Source organism: Cetorhinus maximus, chromosome 24 (assembly GCF_964194155.1).
Source record: "Cetorhinus maximus chromosome 24, sCetMax3.hap1.1, whole genome shotgun sequence".
Classification (NCBI taxonomy): Eukaryota; Metazoa; Chordata; class Chondrichthyes; order Lamniformes; family Cetorhinidae; genus Cetorhinus; species Cetorhinus maximus.
The window spans coordinates 8,904,802-8,920,546 of record NC_135902.1 but is presented as its reverse complement, the minus strand read 5'-3'; the positions used below and the strand labels follow the sequence as shown (position 1 = coordinate 8,920,546).

At 43.8% G+C, this 15,745-nt stretch overlaps 1 protein-coding gene across 1 annotated transcript in view; it reads left to right on the top strand.

The window, feature by feature from the left end:
• Window positions 1-14,794: 14,794 nt before the first annotated feature.
• Window positions 14,795-15,745, top strand: part of dnah9 (dynein, axonemal, heavy chain 9) — a 563,627-nt gene continuing 562,676 nt past the window's right edge. The window contains exon 1 of the mRNA XM_078570706.1: window positions 14,795-15,145. Coding sequence (XP_078426832.1) covers window positions 14,795-15,145 — 351 coding nt within the window. The remainder of the gene's footprint in view (window positions 15,146-15,745) is intronic.

The following is a 15,745-nucleotide window of genomic DNA, read 5'->3' as shown; positions in this document are numbered from 1 at the left end:
CGTTTCGAGTCCGAATGACCCTTCAACAGAACTAAATAAAAATAGAAGAGAGGTGAAATATAAGCTGGTTTAAGGGGGGGTGGGACAAGTAGAGCTGGATAGAGGGCCATTGATAGGTGGAGATAACCAAAAGATGTCATAGACAAAAGGACAAAGAGGTGTTGAAGGTGGTGATATTATCTAAAGAATGTGCTAATTAAGGGTAGAAAGCAGGACAAGCAAGGTACAGATAGCCCTAGTGGGGGTGGGGTGGGGTGAAGGAATAGAAAAAGGCTAAAAGGTAGAGATAAAACAATGGATAGAAATACATTTAAAAATAATGGAAATAGGTGGTAAAAGAAAAATCTATATAAATTATTGGAAAAAAAGAGAAGGGGGGATCGGAAAGGGGGTGAGGATAGAGATCATGATCTAAAATTGTTGAACTCAATATTCAGACCAGAAGGCTGTAAAGTGCCTAGTCGGAAGATGAGGTGCTGTTCCTCCAGTTTGTGTTGAGCTTCACTGGAACAATGCAGCAGGCCAAGGACGGACATGTGGGCATGAGAGCAGGGTGGAGTGTTGAAATGACAAGCGACAGGGAGGTCTGGGTAATGCTTGCGGACAGACCGAAGGTGTTCTGCAAAGCAGTCACCCAGTCTGCGTTTGGTCTCTCCAATGTAGAGGAAACCGCATTGGGAGCAACGAATGCAGTAGACTAAATTGAGGGAAGTGCAAGTGAAATGCTGCTTCACTTGAAAGGACCGTTTGGGCCCTTGGACGGTGAGGAGAGGGAAAGTAAAGGGGCAGGTATTGCTCCTTCTGCAGTTGCATAGGAAGGTGCTGTGGGAGGGGGTTGAGGTGTAGGGGGTGATGGAGGAGTGGACCAGGGTGTCACGGAGGGAACGATCCCTGCGGAATGCTGCCGGGGGGGGTGAAGGGAAGATATGTTTGATGGTGGCATCATGCTGGAGTTGGCGGAGGATAATCCCTTGAATGCAGAGGCTGGTGGGGTGATAAGTGAGGACAAGGGGGACCCTATCATGGTTCTGGGAGGGAGAGGAAGGTGTGAGGGCGGATGTGCGGGAGATGGGCCGGACACAGTTGAGGGCCCTGTCAACCACCGTGGGTGGAAAACCTCGGTTAAGGAAGAAGGAAGACATGTCAGAGGAACTGTTTTTGAAAGTGGCATCATCAGAACAGATGCAATGGAGGCGAAGGAACTGAGAGAATGGGATGGAGTCCTTACAGGAAGCGGGTGTGAGGAGCTGTAGTCGAGGTAGCTGTGGGAGTCGGTAGGCTTGTAATGGATATTGGTGGACAGTCTATCACCAGAAATTGAGACAGAGAGGTCAAGGAAGGGAAGGGAAGTGTCAGAGATGGACCATGTGAAAATTATGGAGGGGTAGAAATTGGAAGCAAAATTAATAAATTTTTCCAGGTCCAGACGAGAGCATGAAGCAGCACCGAAGTAATCATCGATGTACCGGAGAAAGAGTTGTGGGAGGGAGCCGGAGTAGGACTGGAACAAGGAATGTTCCACATACCCCATAAAGAGACAGGCATAGCTGGGGCCCATGCGGGTACCCATAGCCACACTTTTTATTTGGAGGAAGTGGGAGGAGTTAAAGGAGAAATTGTTCAGTGTGAGAACAAGTTCAGCTAGACGGAGGAGGGTAGTGGTGGATGGGGATTGTTTGGGCCTCTATTCGAGGAAGAAGCGGAGAGCCATCAGACCATCCCGATGGGGGATTGAGGTGTAGAGGGATTGGACGTCCATGGTGAAGAGGAGGCGGTTGGGGCCAGGGAACTGGAAATGGTTGATATGATGTAGGGTGTCAGAGGAATCACGGATGTAGGTGGGAAGGGACTGGACAAGAGGAGAGAGAATGGAGTCAAGATAGCAAGAAATGAGTTCCGTGGGGCAGGAACAGGCTGACACGATCGGTCTGCCGGGACAGTCCTGTTTGTGGATTTGGGTAGGAGGTAGAAGCGGGCCGTCCGAGGTTTGGCGACTCTCAGATTGGAAGCTGTGGGAGGAAGATCTCCAGAGGAGATGAGGTCAGTAACAGTCCTGGAAACAATGGCTTGGTGTTCAGTGGTGGGATCATGGTCCAGGGGGAGGTAGGAGGACAAGTTGACGCTCAGCCTCTGCGAGGTAGAGGTCAGTACGCCAGACAACAACAGCACCACCCTTGTCAGCGGGTGTGATGACAATGTTGGGGTTGGATCTGAGAGAACGGAGTGCAGCAAGTTCAGAGAGAGACAGGTTAGAATGGGTGAGAGGAGCAGAGAAATTGAGACGACTAATGTCATGCCGACAGTTCTCAATGAAAAGATCAGGAGAAGGTAAGAATCCAGAGGGAGGGGTCCAGGTGGAGGGAGAATATTGGAGGTGGGTAAAAGGATCCGTTGAACAGGGAGAGGAGTCCTGCCCAAAGAAGTGAGCACGGAGTTGAAGACGGCGGAATAAGAGTTCAGCATCGTGCCGAGCCCGAAATTCATTGAGATGAGGGCGTAAAGGTACGAAACTAAGTCCTTTGCTGAGCACTGAACGTTCAGCATTGGAGAGGGGAAGGTCAGTGGGTATAGTGAATACACGGCCGGGGCTGGGATTGGAAGATGGGGTGAGGACGGAGGGACAAGCAGGGGTGGAGGGTCCCAGATGGGTGTTGGAGTCGATGAGTTGTTGGAGCTTGCGTTCCTTTGCACCTGAAAGAAAGAGACAAAGTTTCTTGTTGAGGCATCGGATGAGACGAAGAATATAATGAAACTGGGGGCACGGGCAGCTTCGAAAAAGGGTGCGGCGGTGCTGCTGGAGGGAGAGATCGAGTGTGTTCATATGGCGGCGCATGGCACTGAGTGTGGATCTCAGGATGCGACGGGAACAGCAGTCCGAGAAACGTTTTATGTCCCGGAGATACCTGTAATTCTGGGTGGGTTTGAAACATGAGGGGTGGAACTTCAGTTGAAATCCACGTGGGGTAAGTCGGAGACGGAGACAGTCACTGAGGAAGGAAATATGGGTGTGAAAGTGAGTTTTAGTAAACACCTTGTCAAACACCAGGAGAGAAATGGAAAGCAATGAAGGTGAACAAGGCAAAAGAGAGATACGAAAATCCAGATGGAGAGAAGTGCAATACTTCTTCAAGGTGGGCATTCCTTGAAGAGAAGTGAGGGTCAATTAAACACTAAGATAAAAGCAAAAAACTGCGGATGCTGGAAATCCAAAACAAAAATACCTGGAGAAACTCAGCAGGTCTGACAGCATCTGCGGAGAGGAACACAGTTAACGTTTCGAGTCTGAATGACCCTTCAACAGAACTAAGAAAAGTAGAAGAGAGGTGAAATATAAGCTGGTTTATGGGGCGGTGGGATAAGTAGAGCTGGATAGAGGGCCAGTAATAGGTGGAGATAACCAAAAGATGTCACAGACAAAAGGACAAAGAGGTGTTGAAGGTGGTGATATTATGTAAGGAATGTGCTAATTAAGGGTAGAAAGCCCGACAAGCAAGGTACAGATAGCCCTAGTGGGGGTGGGGTGGGGGAAGGAATTGAAAAAGGCTAAAAGGTAGAGATAAAACAATGGATAGAAATACATTTAAAAATAATGGAAATAGGTGGTAAAAGAAAAATCTATATAAATTATTGGGAAAAAAGGGGGAGTTTGGAAAGGGGGTGGGGATGGAGGAGAGAGTTCATGATCTAAAATTGCTGAACTCAATATTCAGCCCGGAAGGCTGTAAAGTGCCTAGTCGGAAGATGAGGTGCTGTTCCTCCAGTTTGGGTTGAGCTTCACTGGAACAATGCAGCAGGCCAAGGACGGACATGTGGGCATGAGAGCAGGGTGGAGTGTTGAAATGGCAAGCGACAGGGAGGTCTGGGTAATGCTTGCGGACAGACTGAAGGTTTCTGCAAAGCAGTCACCCAGTCTGGGTTTGGTCTCTCCAATGTAGAGGAAACCGCATTGGGAGCAACGAATGCAGTAGACTAAATTGAGGGAAGTGCAAGTGAAATGCTGCTTCACTTGAAAGGAGTGTTTGGGCCCTTGGACGATGAGGAGAGGGGAAATAAAGGGGCAGGTGTTGCACCTTCTGCGGTTGCATGGGAAGGTGCTGTGGGAGGGGGGTTGAGGTGTAGGGGGTCATGAAGGAGTGGACCAGGGTGTCACGGAGGGAACGATCCCTGCGGAATGCTGCCGGGGGGGGTGAAGGGAAGATGTGTTTGGTGGTGGCATCATGCTGGAGTTGGCAGAAATGGCGGAGGATGATCCTTTGAATGCGGAGGCTGGTGGGGTGATAAGTGAGGACAAGGGGGACCCTATCATGGTTCTGGGAGGGAGGAGAAGGCATGAGGGCGGATGCGCCGGAGATGGGCTGGACACAGTTGAGGGCCCTGTCAACCACCGTGGGTGGAAAACCTCGGTTAAGGAAGAAGGAAGACATGTCAGAGGAACTGTTTTTGAAAGTAGTATCATCAGAACAGATGTGACGGAGGTGAAGGAACTGAGAGAATGGGATGGAGTCCTTACAGGAAGCGGGGTGTGAGGAGCTGTAGTCGAGATAGCTGTGGGAGTCGGTAGGCTTGTAATGGATATTGGTGCACCGTCTATCACCAAAAATTGAGACAGGTCAAGGAAGGGAAGGGAAATGTCAGAGATGGACCATGTGAAAATGATGGAGGGGTGGAAATTGGAAGCAAAATTAATAAATTTTTCCAAGTCCAGACGAGAGCATGAAGCAGCACCAAAGCAATTATCGTTGTACCAGAGAAAGAGTTGTGGGAGGGGTCCGAAGTAGGAATGGAACAAGGAATGTTCCACATACCCCATAAAGAGACAGGCATAGCTGGGGCCCATGCGGGTACCCATAGCCACACCTTTTATTTGGAAGAAGTGAGGAGTTTAAGGAGAAATTGTTCAGTGTGTGAACAAGTTCAGCCAGACGGAGGAGAGTAGTGGTGGATGGGGATTGTTCCGGCCTCTGTTCGAGGAAGAAGCGGAGAGGCATCAGACCATCCCGGTGGGGGATGGGGGTGTAGAGGGATTGGACGTCCATGGTGAAGAGGAGGCGGTTGGGGCCAGGGAACTGGAAATTGTTGATTTGATGTAGGGTGTCAGAGGAATCACGGATGTAGGTGGCTAAATTCTGCCCTCTGTTTAAAATGATACACGGGAAAAATATGCATGCGCTTTTAATTAACAAAACTGATCTCACTAAACTTTCCTCTGTCATTACATGTGAAACTGTCCAAGGCGATTCTATCTCATTTAATTTCAATACAACCACTCAATTTCTAGATAAGTATCGCAAAGAGTATTTGAAGGATCTTAAATGTTTGACTTAGTGTTTAAAATATCAATTTGAGCACCATCTAGTATGATTTAATAAATATAAAGGGATGCCTGCACATTGGATTATTAATGTGATCTGTAATTTTGTGTAATATTCCCTTTATCTCCCAGGTTAGTTTAATAAATTAGCAAGCTGTGGATCGATCAGTAACACTAATTTAATAACGAATAGCTTTGAACCACAGGCTGCCTTTCAAAAAAAGTCTTTGTTATATTAATGTTGATATATGTTATATGTTAACTGTACTAAATTCCAAGCGTCAGCCTTGTACAGATTTTACTCGCACGATATGATGCTAATGATACCACCAGAAGTAACCATTAGGTAACAATCTCTTTTATAATGCAGTCTTAATGAAGGGCTTAAAAATGTCTTTAACTCATTTCCTCGAGGAAATGCAGCGCTGAAGTAATGCTGGAGAAATACACAATGACTCTTAAAGAACCCTCCCTCCCCCACCCCCTCACCCGACCAGTGTCGCTACAGTTGTAACTAAGTGATGAAGTATTGTCAGTGAATTGAAGCACTTGCTGTTAAATGTAGCAGATTGTTTGATGATTGAAACAAGCTACCTTTTTTGGGTATAGTCTCTTTTGTTTGCTTCAATTGCTTTTGGAATGGTATCTACGTGAGAACAATGTGAATTTAATCAGTTTAGGTTATGCAATTGATGAATTCATAAGGAGGCCATATTCATGAAAATTAACTAACTGTAATAGAGGAGCAAAGAGATCTAGGTGTACATATGGACACTAAGTGTAGCGACACAGGTTAATAAAGTCATTTTTTAAAAAGCAAAGCACGGTCGGGGTGTGGGGTGTGGGGGGAATTCATTTCTAGAGAGATAGAACTGAAAAGCAGGGCAGTTATATTCAGTTTTTACAGAATCTTTGTTACACTGCACCATCGTAGTTTAGTAATCTGATGTGTAGTGTACCTTTAAGAAGAATGTATAATGGAAGATCTTACATGATCTTATTATCCTACTGCAGAGTAGCGTGGGTTACCTTAGTAGTCAGTAGGAAAAGTCTAGAGTTAGAGTCTGTAATGTAGAGACAAGGTTTGAGTTGTAAGCACACAAGTGTAACTGCTGAGTTCCTTTATAAATAAATAGAATGTGTTCTACATAAGAACTGTCTGCTGATCTATGCTGTCTGTGTACCAACTCAGTCATCCTGAAACAAGTGTGCAACCCGGATCCATTAGTCCTACTAAACTAAGGACCAGGATCCAACAAACTGGCGACGAGAGGAAAAGCAAGGAAAAGTGAGTTAGGAAATCAAGTGAACCGAAATCGGGCCATAACCCGCATGCCAGTTGTAAGTAGAATATCCTTCCTAATTGTTGAAGCAATCCCCTCGAAGCACGCCACAGTTTGTAAGAGTGTGGGAGTAAGACCTATGGATTGATTCGCAGTTTGGCGGCACCCAGTGCCCTGGATTCGAAGAGTTTCTATGACTTAGTGAACTATGTGAGGAATCATTACCAGCCCAAGCCCTTGGTAATGATACAACGGTTCAAATTTAATTCAAGAAATAGAGCCCCAGAGGAGACAGTTGCTTGTTATGTAGCAAGTCTGAAACAATTAACAAAATATTGCGGATTTGGTACATCTATGAATGATATGCTTAGAGATCGTTTGGCGTGCGGTATAATTGAAGATGCGATTCAGAAGAGATTACTGTCTGAAACAAATTTGGATTTTCAGAAGGTGCTAGAAATAGCACTGACTGTGGAAAGCGCAGCAAGGAAGCCGAAAACTATGCAGGGAGCGCAAAATGGCGCCGTCATCCATATTGGGTGGAAAGCCCCAGCCAAAAAAGGTACGAAAATGCAGAGATCTGATGAGAAATGGGAAGCAGCCACCGCTTGAGGACAAATAAAAGAAATGACTTAGCAGCTAAAACATGGAATAATTGTAACAGAAGTGAAAGCAGATAACCTTGTAATGAATGGAAATTTTTAAAAATCGAATGTTTTTACTGTCATTGAAATGGATACCTCATGAGACATTGTAAGGATAGAATCAGGCAGACTTTCAATCAAAAGAAAAAACCCCATGAGATCCATAACATAGAAGAGCCTGAAGTAACAGATTCTGATATTTATTCGTTGTATAATTTGAAGGTCGGAAGAATAGAACCAATCTATGTAACAGTGAGGGTGAATGATAGACCTATCAGAATGGAGGTGGACACAGGAGCATCCACTGTGGTAATAGGTGAGCGTACCTTTAAATACCTGACTCATGGACAATGTAAATTAAATTTGGAAAAAACAGATGCCAAATTGAAAACTTACATGGGAGAAGATAGCAAAATCAAAGGCATAAGCAGGTTTACTGTACAGTACGGAAGTCAATCAGTAAAATTACCCTTGATGGTGGTAGCAGGTGAGGGGCCAAACCTCCTTGGATGAATCCGATTGAAAAGAATTAAATTGAATTGGGCTGAGATCCTCCAGCTGAGAGCCAGTGGGCTACCTGAGCTACTACAAAAATACGTCTCAGTTTTCCAAGATGAACTTGGAAAGATCCAGGGACTACAAGCAAAAATTCATGTGGATCCAGGCACTATAGCCAGATTTATGAAGGCAAGGCCAGTACCTTATGCAATGCGGGAAAAGGTAGACGCTGAATTGGATAGATTAGAGAAACTGGGAGTTATACAGCCTGTGCAGTTCTCAGAGTGGGCAGCACCAATATCCCCATACTGAAACCTGACCAAAGTGTTCGAATTTGTGGAGACTACAAAATGACTGTCAATAAAATGGCTAAGTTGGACAGACAACCTATACCAAAAATTGAAGACCTGTATGCTAAGCTGGCAGGTGGAACCACATACACAAAGCTTGATGAGTTATGCTTATCAACAAGTGGAGTTAGAGAAGGCTTCCCAGAAATTCGTCACAATGAATACACACAAAGGGTTGTACCCCATATACCTCTTTGCCTTTTGGTGTATCCTCAGGATGCACCATATTCCAGAGAACCATGGAAAGTTTACTGCAGGTATTGCCTCACATTGTAATTTATTTAGATGACATCCTGGTGACAGGACTCACTGAAAAGGAGCATTTGGCAAACTTGGAAGAAGTTTTGAAATGTTTTTCACAGTTGGGAGTGCGTTTAAAAAAGAAAAGTGCACATTCCAAGTGAAAGAGGTCATTTATCTAGGTCACACAGTAGATTCACAGGGTCTCCACCCTGTTGAAGAAAAAGTGAGAGCCATTAGAGAGGCACCAGCACCAAAGAATATCTCCGAGCTAAAATTATTCTTGGGGATGATCAATAACCATGGATGCTTCTTGCCTAATTTGTCAACAGGACTGGCCCCACCTGTATTACCTACTCAAGAAAAACCAACAATGCTCTTGGCAAACACCACAGAAAGAAGCTTTCACAAAGATGAAACAACTGTTACACTCATCCACCCTATTAGTAAATATTGACCAAAGATAAGAGTTAGTTTTGATATGTGACACATCACCTTATGGAGTGGGAGCAGAACTCTCCCATCGAATGGACGATGGATCAGAATGACCTATTAGATGTGAATCCAAAACGCTCAACACAGCAGAGAAGGGATACTCACAGATAGAAAAAGAAGATTCATCAATTATCTTTCGTGTCAAGAAATTTCACCAGTATGTAATTGGACGTCATTTAACTATCAGTTCAGGCCACAAGCCTTTGATAAGATTGTTCAATGAGGACAAGGCTATACCACCCATAGCCTTGGCAAGAATACAGAGATGGGCATCGATCCTGGCAGTGTATGAGTATACTTTCATCCACAGGCCTGGAAACAGATTACAAACACTGATACAATTAGTCGTTTTCCTTTGAAAGAAAACATTGAGGGTGTTCCAGTTCCTCAAGAACTCATTTTATTATTGAACTTCTTAGATTCATCACTAGTATATGCTAGACAGTTTCGAGATTGGACAAGTCGAGACCCAGTCTTATCCAAGGTACGTGAACAAGTTCTTCATGGTTGGTTACAAGAACAGGAATCTGCTGAAATGAAAGTGTATTTTCACGGAAGATATGAGATAACCAGCCAGGGTGGTATCTTATTGTGGGGAGCACAAGTGATTGTTCCTCCAAAAGGATGAAAGCCATTGTTAACTGAACTACATAGTTAACATCCGGGTATTTCTTAAATGAAGGCCATAGCACGCAGCTATTTATGGTGGCCTGGAATGAATGGAGAAATAGAGAGCTTAGTGAGAAGTTGCATGCAGTGTCAGCAAGTGCAAAATTTACCTAAAACAGCACCATTACATCCTTAGGAGTGGCTAGGTAGGCCATGGGTATGATTACATATTGACTATGTGGGATCTTTTATGGGAACAAAGTTTCTCCTTATTATAGACGCTCACTCAAAATGGATAGACATAGGTGAGGTGAAGTCACCAACATCTTCTGCGACAGTTGACAACTACGTCAAAGTTTTGCTATCAACGGACTGCCAGAAGTGGTCGTATCAGATAATTGCATGGCATTTACGAGTGCTGAGTTTCAATGGTTTATCAGCCTCAATGGTATCACTCATGTCAAAACTCCACCGTACCAACCTTCTTCGAATGGATTGGCTGAGAGAGCGATTCAAACAATCAAAACTGGCATGAAGAAATTAACAGGAGACTCCATAGCGACCGAGCCAGCACATTTTATTTTCCATTATAGCACCACCCCCTCATATGACAACAAGTATCTCACCTGCGGAACTGTTGATGAAATGGCCGTCTCAGAATGAGATTGAGCTTAGTAATGCCAAATTGAGGGGGGAAGGTTGGAAAGGAGTCAGGGAAGTTAGAAAATTTGACTTGACTGGCATAGTCGTGACAGGACGTTTACCATAGGAGAGATGATATATGTGAAAAATTTTGGCGAAGGACCCAAATGGTTATCAGGTGAAATAAGTGCAGTGACTGGACCTCTTTCTTACCACGTGAAAGTGGAAGGCCGGGTTTTACGGAGACATATAGATCATATAAGGAGCAGAGAAACAAAGTATCAGGAAATGGTTCCTCCAGTGTTCACGACCACGTCAACATCTCCTGTTGAAAGAACTCAACTGATTACAGATGTGTCTGAAGGATAGGCTGTACCTGCAAGAGTTGAGGAAACGGATTTGCAGGTGCCCACCGAAGAACCTGGTATTCAGACATCACCAGAATAAGAGGTTCCTAAGAAAACATCTGAAGCTATAGAGTTGGGACGTTCTATACGCGTAAGGAAACCCCCAGGAAGACTGAATTTGTAAATTACTCATCTGTGTAAATAATTTGATATTTTGAGAGAAAATGTCATTGTAACTATAAAAAGTATTTCTGAATAAAGGGGGAGGGATGTAGTAATCTGATGTGTAATGTACCTTTAAGAAGAATGTATAATGGAAGATCACATGGTCTTATTATCCTATAGCAGAATAGCATGGGCTACCTTAGTAATTAGTAGTCAGTAGTTGGTAGAGGTCTAGAGTTAGAGTCTGTAATGTAGAGACAGAGTTTGAGTTGTAAGCACACATGTCTAACTGCTGAGTTCCTTTATATATAAATAGAATGTGTTCTACATAAGAACTGTCTGCTGATCTACTCTGTGTGTGGTATCAACTCGGTCATCCTGAAACAAGTGTGCAACCTGGATCCAATAGTCCAACTGAACTAGTGACCAGGATCCAACAAGTACTGTACACAGTTCTTGTCTCCATATTATAAAAAGGGTGTAGAGGCAACTGGAGAACGTGCAAAAAAAGGATTCAGAAGAATGATAACAGACCTATTGGGGAAGGTTGAACAGGCTAACAGCTTCTCTTCTCAAGAACAGAGAAAACTGAGCGGTGACCTGATCAAAGTCTTTAAGATATATGAAAGAATTTGATAGGGTAGATGTGGATTAGATGTTTCTACTCGTGTGGGGGAGACTAAAAATAGGAGCCATAAATATAAGATAGTCATGAATAAACCCAAGAGGGAATTAAAGAGAAACTACTTCACCCAGAGGGTTAAAATGTGGAATTTGCTACCACACGGGGTAATTGAGGCAAATAGCAGGTATGCATTTAAGGGGAAGCTAGATAAACACACTTGAGAGAATGGAATAGAGGGTTTTGCTGATTAGGTTACACGAAAAGGAGTGCAAAAAAAGCTTGTGTCGAGCATAAACACCAGCATGGATCAATTGGGCCAGATGCCTTATTTCTGTGCTATACATTCTAAGCAATACTGTTATGTTTTGAGCCTGTTCCATTTATTCATATATTTCATTGCAATTTGATAACTAACCTCTTATTACCATTGAAACCTTTGACAATCTTGGAAAATTATTTTCCAAATTTCACTATTTAAAAGAAACATAGCTAAGTGAATTAAAAGACAGGTTCACTCTTTTGGGTTCAGTGTGGTCAGTTTCAGAGAAAATTCTGCTTTCTAGTTATATAGGGTTTAGGAAATTTTAGATTGTTTTAATGATTGTACCAATTACCCATGCAATTTGTGAGAGGTGTGTTGATGCATTTGTTGTTAGATTGCTTAATACAATGAGAAAATTCACCTCTTAATAAGTCCAATGTTGCTAATAGATGTAAACAAGTAAATATTTTTAAAAATCTATTTTCTAGTAATCTGTGTAATGTTTAAGACACACGAGCTTACTTCTAAACCCCCATACACTTAGCAATCTTCCTCTCCAACTCTGTAGATGCAATATCAAATGTAATCTTAAAGTGAATTTGCTATATTCTTCCATTTTAAATTAATTTCCAGGATTATTGAACTTGACTTTCTGCAAAATAAAAGTGGTGCAAATGAATTCAATTTCATCTTAATTTTTACAGGTACTCGTGAAATGATGAGAGCAATTTAAAGATAATGAACAAAAATCGCAGAAACAATAACAATTAATCCTTGAATTGTATAATGCACTGGCGACTGGCAATGACATTTCTGTTTCTCCACTAAGCTTTCTGTGGCATATTTCAGATCAGAAATCTTGAGTAATTTTGTCACTGGATGAGTGGGGTATGCAATGGTCTAATTGTTATTGTTTATCACCCGTACGTGGAGTGCAAAGGGACTTGGGAGTCCTAGTCCAGGATTCTCTTAAGGTTAACTTGCAGGTTGAGTCGGTAGTTAGGAAGGCAAATGCAATGTTGGCATTTATTTCGAGAGGACTAGAATATAAAAGCAGGGATGTGCTGCTGAGGCTTTATAAGGCTCTGGTCAGACCACATTTAGAATATTGTGAGCAATTTTGGGCCCCGTATCTCAGGAAGGATGTACTGGTCCTGGAGAGGGTCCAGAGGAGGTTCACGAGAATGATCCCAGGAATGAAAGGCTTAACATATGAGGAACGTTTGAGGACTCTGGGTCTATACTCGATGGAGTTTAGAAGGATGAGGGGGGATCTGATTGAAACTTACAGAATACTGAAAGGCCTGGATAGAGTGGACGTGGGGAAGATGTTTCCATTAGTAGGAGAGACTAGGACCCGAGGGCACAGCCTCAGAGTAAAGGGAAGACCTTTTAGAACAGAGATGAGGAGAAACTTCTTTAGCCAGAGAGTGGTGAATCTATGGAATTCATTGCCACAGAAGGCTGCGGAGGCCAGGTCATTGAGTGTATTTAAAACCGAGATAGATAGGTTCTTGATTGGTAAGGGGAGAAGGTGGGAGAATGGGGTTGAGAAACTTATCAGCCATGATTGAATGGTGGAGCAGACTCGATGGGCCGATTGGCCTAATTTCTGCTCGTATGTCTTATGGTCTTATGGTATCACTGTTGCAGGAAATTCTGGGCCTTTTCTGTTCCTTTCCTCCTGGGCTGTCACCACCTATTTGCCAAATTTCCTAAATTAAACTGTTGAAAGTTCCATATTCACAAGACCTATGATGTTTTTACACATGTTTTCGATCAATTCCTATTCTTCAATCTGCCCATGAATTGTCTACTGTTCCCTGTGCTGTATAGACCTGACTGTTTTCTTGTCCGTTGAAGGCAGTCACTTCAATAATCTTTAGGCAATAGTTAACTTAGTGTTGTCCATTGATTTCCCATTGATGCAACTGGTTACAACTAGAGTCACGGCAATCATAAAGAATTGTGCCTGTGTAATTCTATCTGGTCCAGCCCCTGTACCACCTCCATGAATCCATACAGCCATGGGTGCAATCCTTGAAATTAGTGAAAAAATTGGGAGCAATAATCATCTCACAAGTCATTCAGGGTGCTACAGGTGACTTAGTCAGATATGTGCATGTCTATCATTCTGTATGCATCAGGCAAAGAGATGGTTCACTATTTAACATGCGAAGTAGGGGAAACCATGGCAAGAGCATTTTGAAAACAATATGTGAACTGAGAGAGAACATTCATTTTCAAAATGTGAATTTAATCTGACCCAGAAATAGGGAAGAGCTTTCACCAAACCAAAATGTGCTCTGATACAGTGAAAAACCTTTGGATATAAGTTCCCTACAATAATCTGTATTCCCGGAGTGCTCAGAACTCTTACTATTTGCAACACACAATAGTCCCAGTGGTTCTGTTGCAGGTGGATTGCGTCCCTGGAGAAGAGTAAACTGTGGTTTATTTGGGAACTGATAAACATTATTCTAGATTACAAAAACAGAAAATGCTGGAAAAACTCAGCAGGTCCAGCAGCATCTGTGGAGCGAGAAACAGAGTTAACGTTTCGAGTCCGTGTGGCTCTGAAGAAAAACACTTTCCGACTTTGTTTCAGATTTCCAGCATCCGCAGTATTTTTGCTATTATTCTAGATTATTTTGTTTTGTTGAGCAGGGAAACAGAATATCCCCCTCAACAAAATTCGATCGGTGGTATAGAGCCTGTGAAAGAGGGCATTTGTTTTTCATTCCACATTTCAAGTTCTTGAAAGATGCTCCCCATGTTTCTCACTTCTATTTTTTTTTCCATTTTCCAGCTCCTTCCATGTTTTCTCAGATGGAAAAACAGTAAAAGTTGGAAATGACTAGTACAACCCAAACTGCTTTTGTACACCTGAGCATGGAACTCCAGCAGTGCTGGTGCCAATGGCACTGGTTTTGGACAATTATGAACTTTTTCCCCTCTTCCTCCCTTGACCATTCCTCATGTTATCCCTTCCACCTTCCTCTCCACCCCGCCCCCCCCCCACACCACCCCTCATACCTTCAATAACTTCTCCCTCCGCCTAACTTTCCTTGCTCTTTACTATATTCCTCCCTCTTCCAGTTGCAGCTCTCACTGTCCCTCTTGCCTTTTGGCATCAAACCTGGTGTGGGGGAGGAGCTGAAAGTTTGTTGACAGCTCTGCCCTGCATCTCTTCCCTCAACACCACCCCCACCACACACCACACACACACACAAGTTACTGCAACCTGCAAACAAGCCCTGTTGCTATGGGCACGACTCGCCCAGCTTCTCCCAAAGGACTCGCTGCAGGGAATTGAGAGAGGCATGGAGGACGGTAGCAGCTCTGAGCAGAGGTGGGACTTTCTGCGGGACTATGTCCTGAAGGCTCTGAAGCTAAAGGGCGAGCGCTGGCAGAGGTGCATCGGCACCGAGGAGCACCGGCTGGTGATCCAGGACTTTGTGGAGAGAAGCGAGCAGACGGTGCTGGTTCTGTCCCTGAGCCCGGCCGGGCACCTAGTGCCCAGTCTGGAGTTTCCAAACCTCAGCAAGAACAAAGCGGTGTTCTTCGTCAAAAGGCACAAGGAGAAACTGAACGCTGACTCCATGAAGAGTAACCTGGTGTTCGGAGACCTGGCTTACTGCCCTCTGGACCAGTTCGCAGCCCTGGTGGACGAGGTAACTCAGATTCAAACGAAAGCAAAATACTGCGGAGGCTGGAAATCTGAAATTAAAACTGAACGTGCTTTGGGAGGGGGTGGGGGGGGGGGAACTCAGTTAAAGTTTGGCAGCTGCCAGACCTGCTGAATCCTCCACCCCACCCACCCCTCCAGCATTTTCTGCTTTTAATTCAAATTCAAAACTGAGACCTTATAGCAGGCAAGGCTACAGGAGGGTGGCTGGAATACAATGTTAACCTTTCAGGTAGGTGGTCAATACAGAGAGAGAAAAAAAAGCAAAGCCCCTTCCTTATTCAGGACTGAATGAGTTCCTGGGTTTACTGTCCTGCAGGCAGAATACTGTCCAGCTGTGTGTTTTCTCAATCCCTTGAAACTGTTTCAAATTTCCAGAATTTGCAATTTTCCGGGTTTCTATTTATTTCTGCTAACAGGAATTTTGATTTATTTCCAAACTGGGTCCAAAATGTGTAACAAGCATCCCAGAAAGGACGTTTTTTTTTGGTTCATACCCAAGTAGAAGAATTTGAAGAACTATTAGATTTCAGGAAGTGTCTCTGTAGCTAAGCTGTTCTGAGAAGCTTCAGGTCCAAGTTGCATT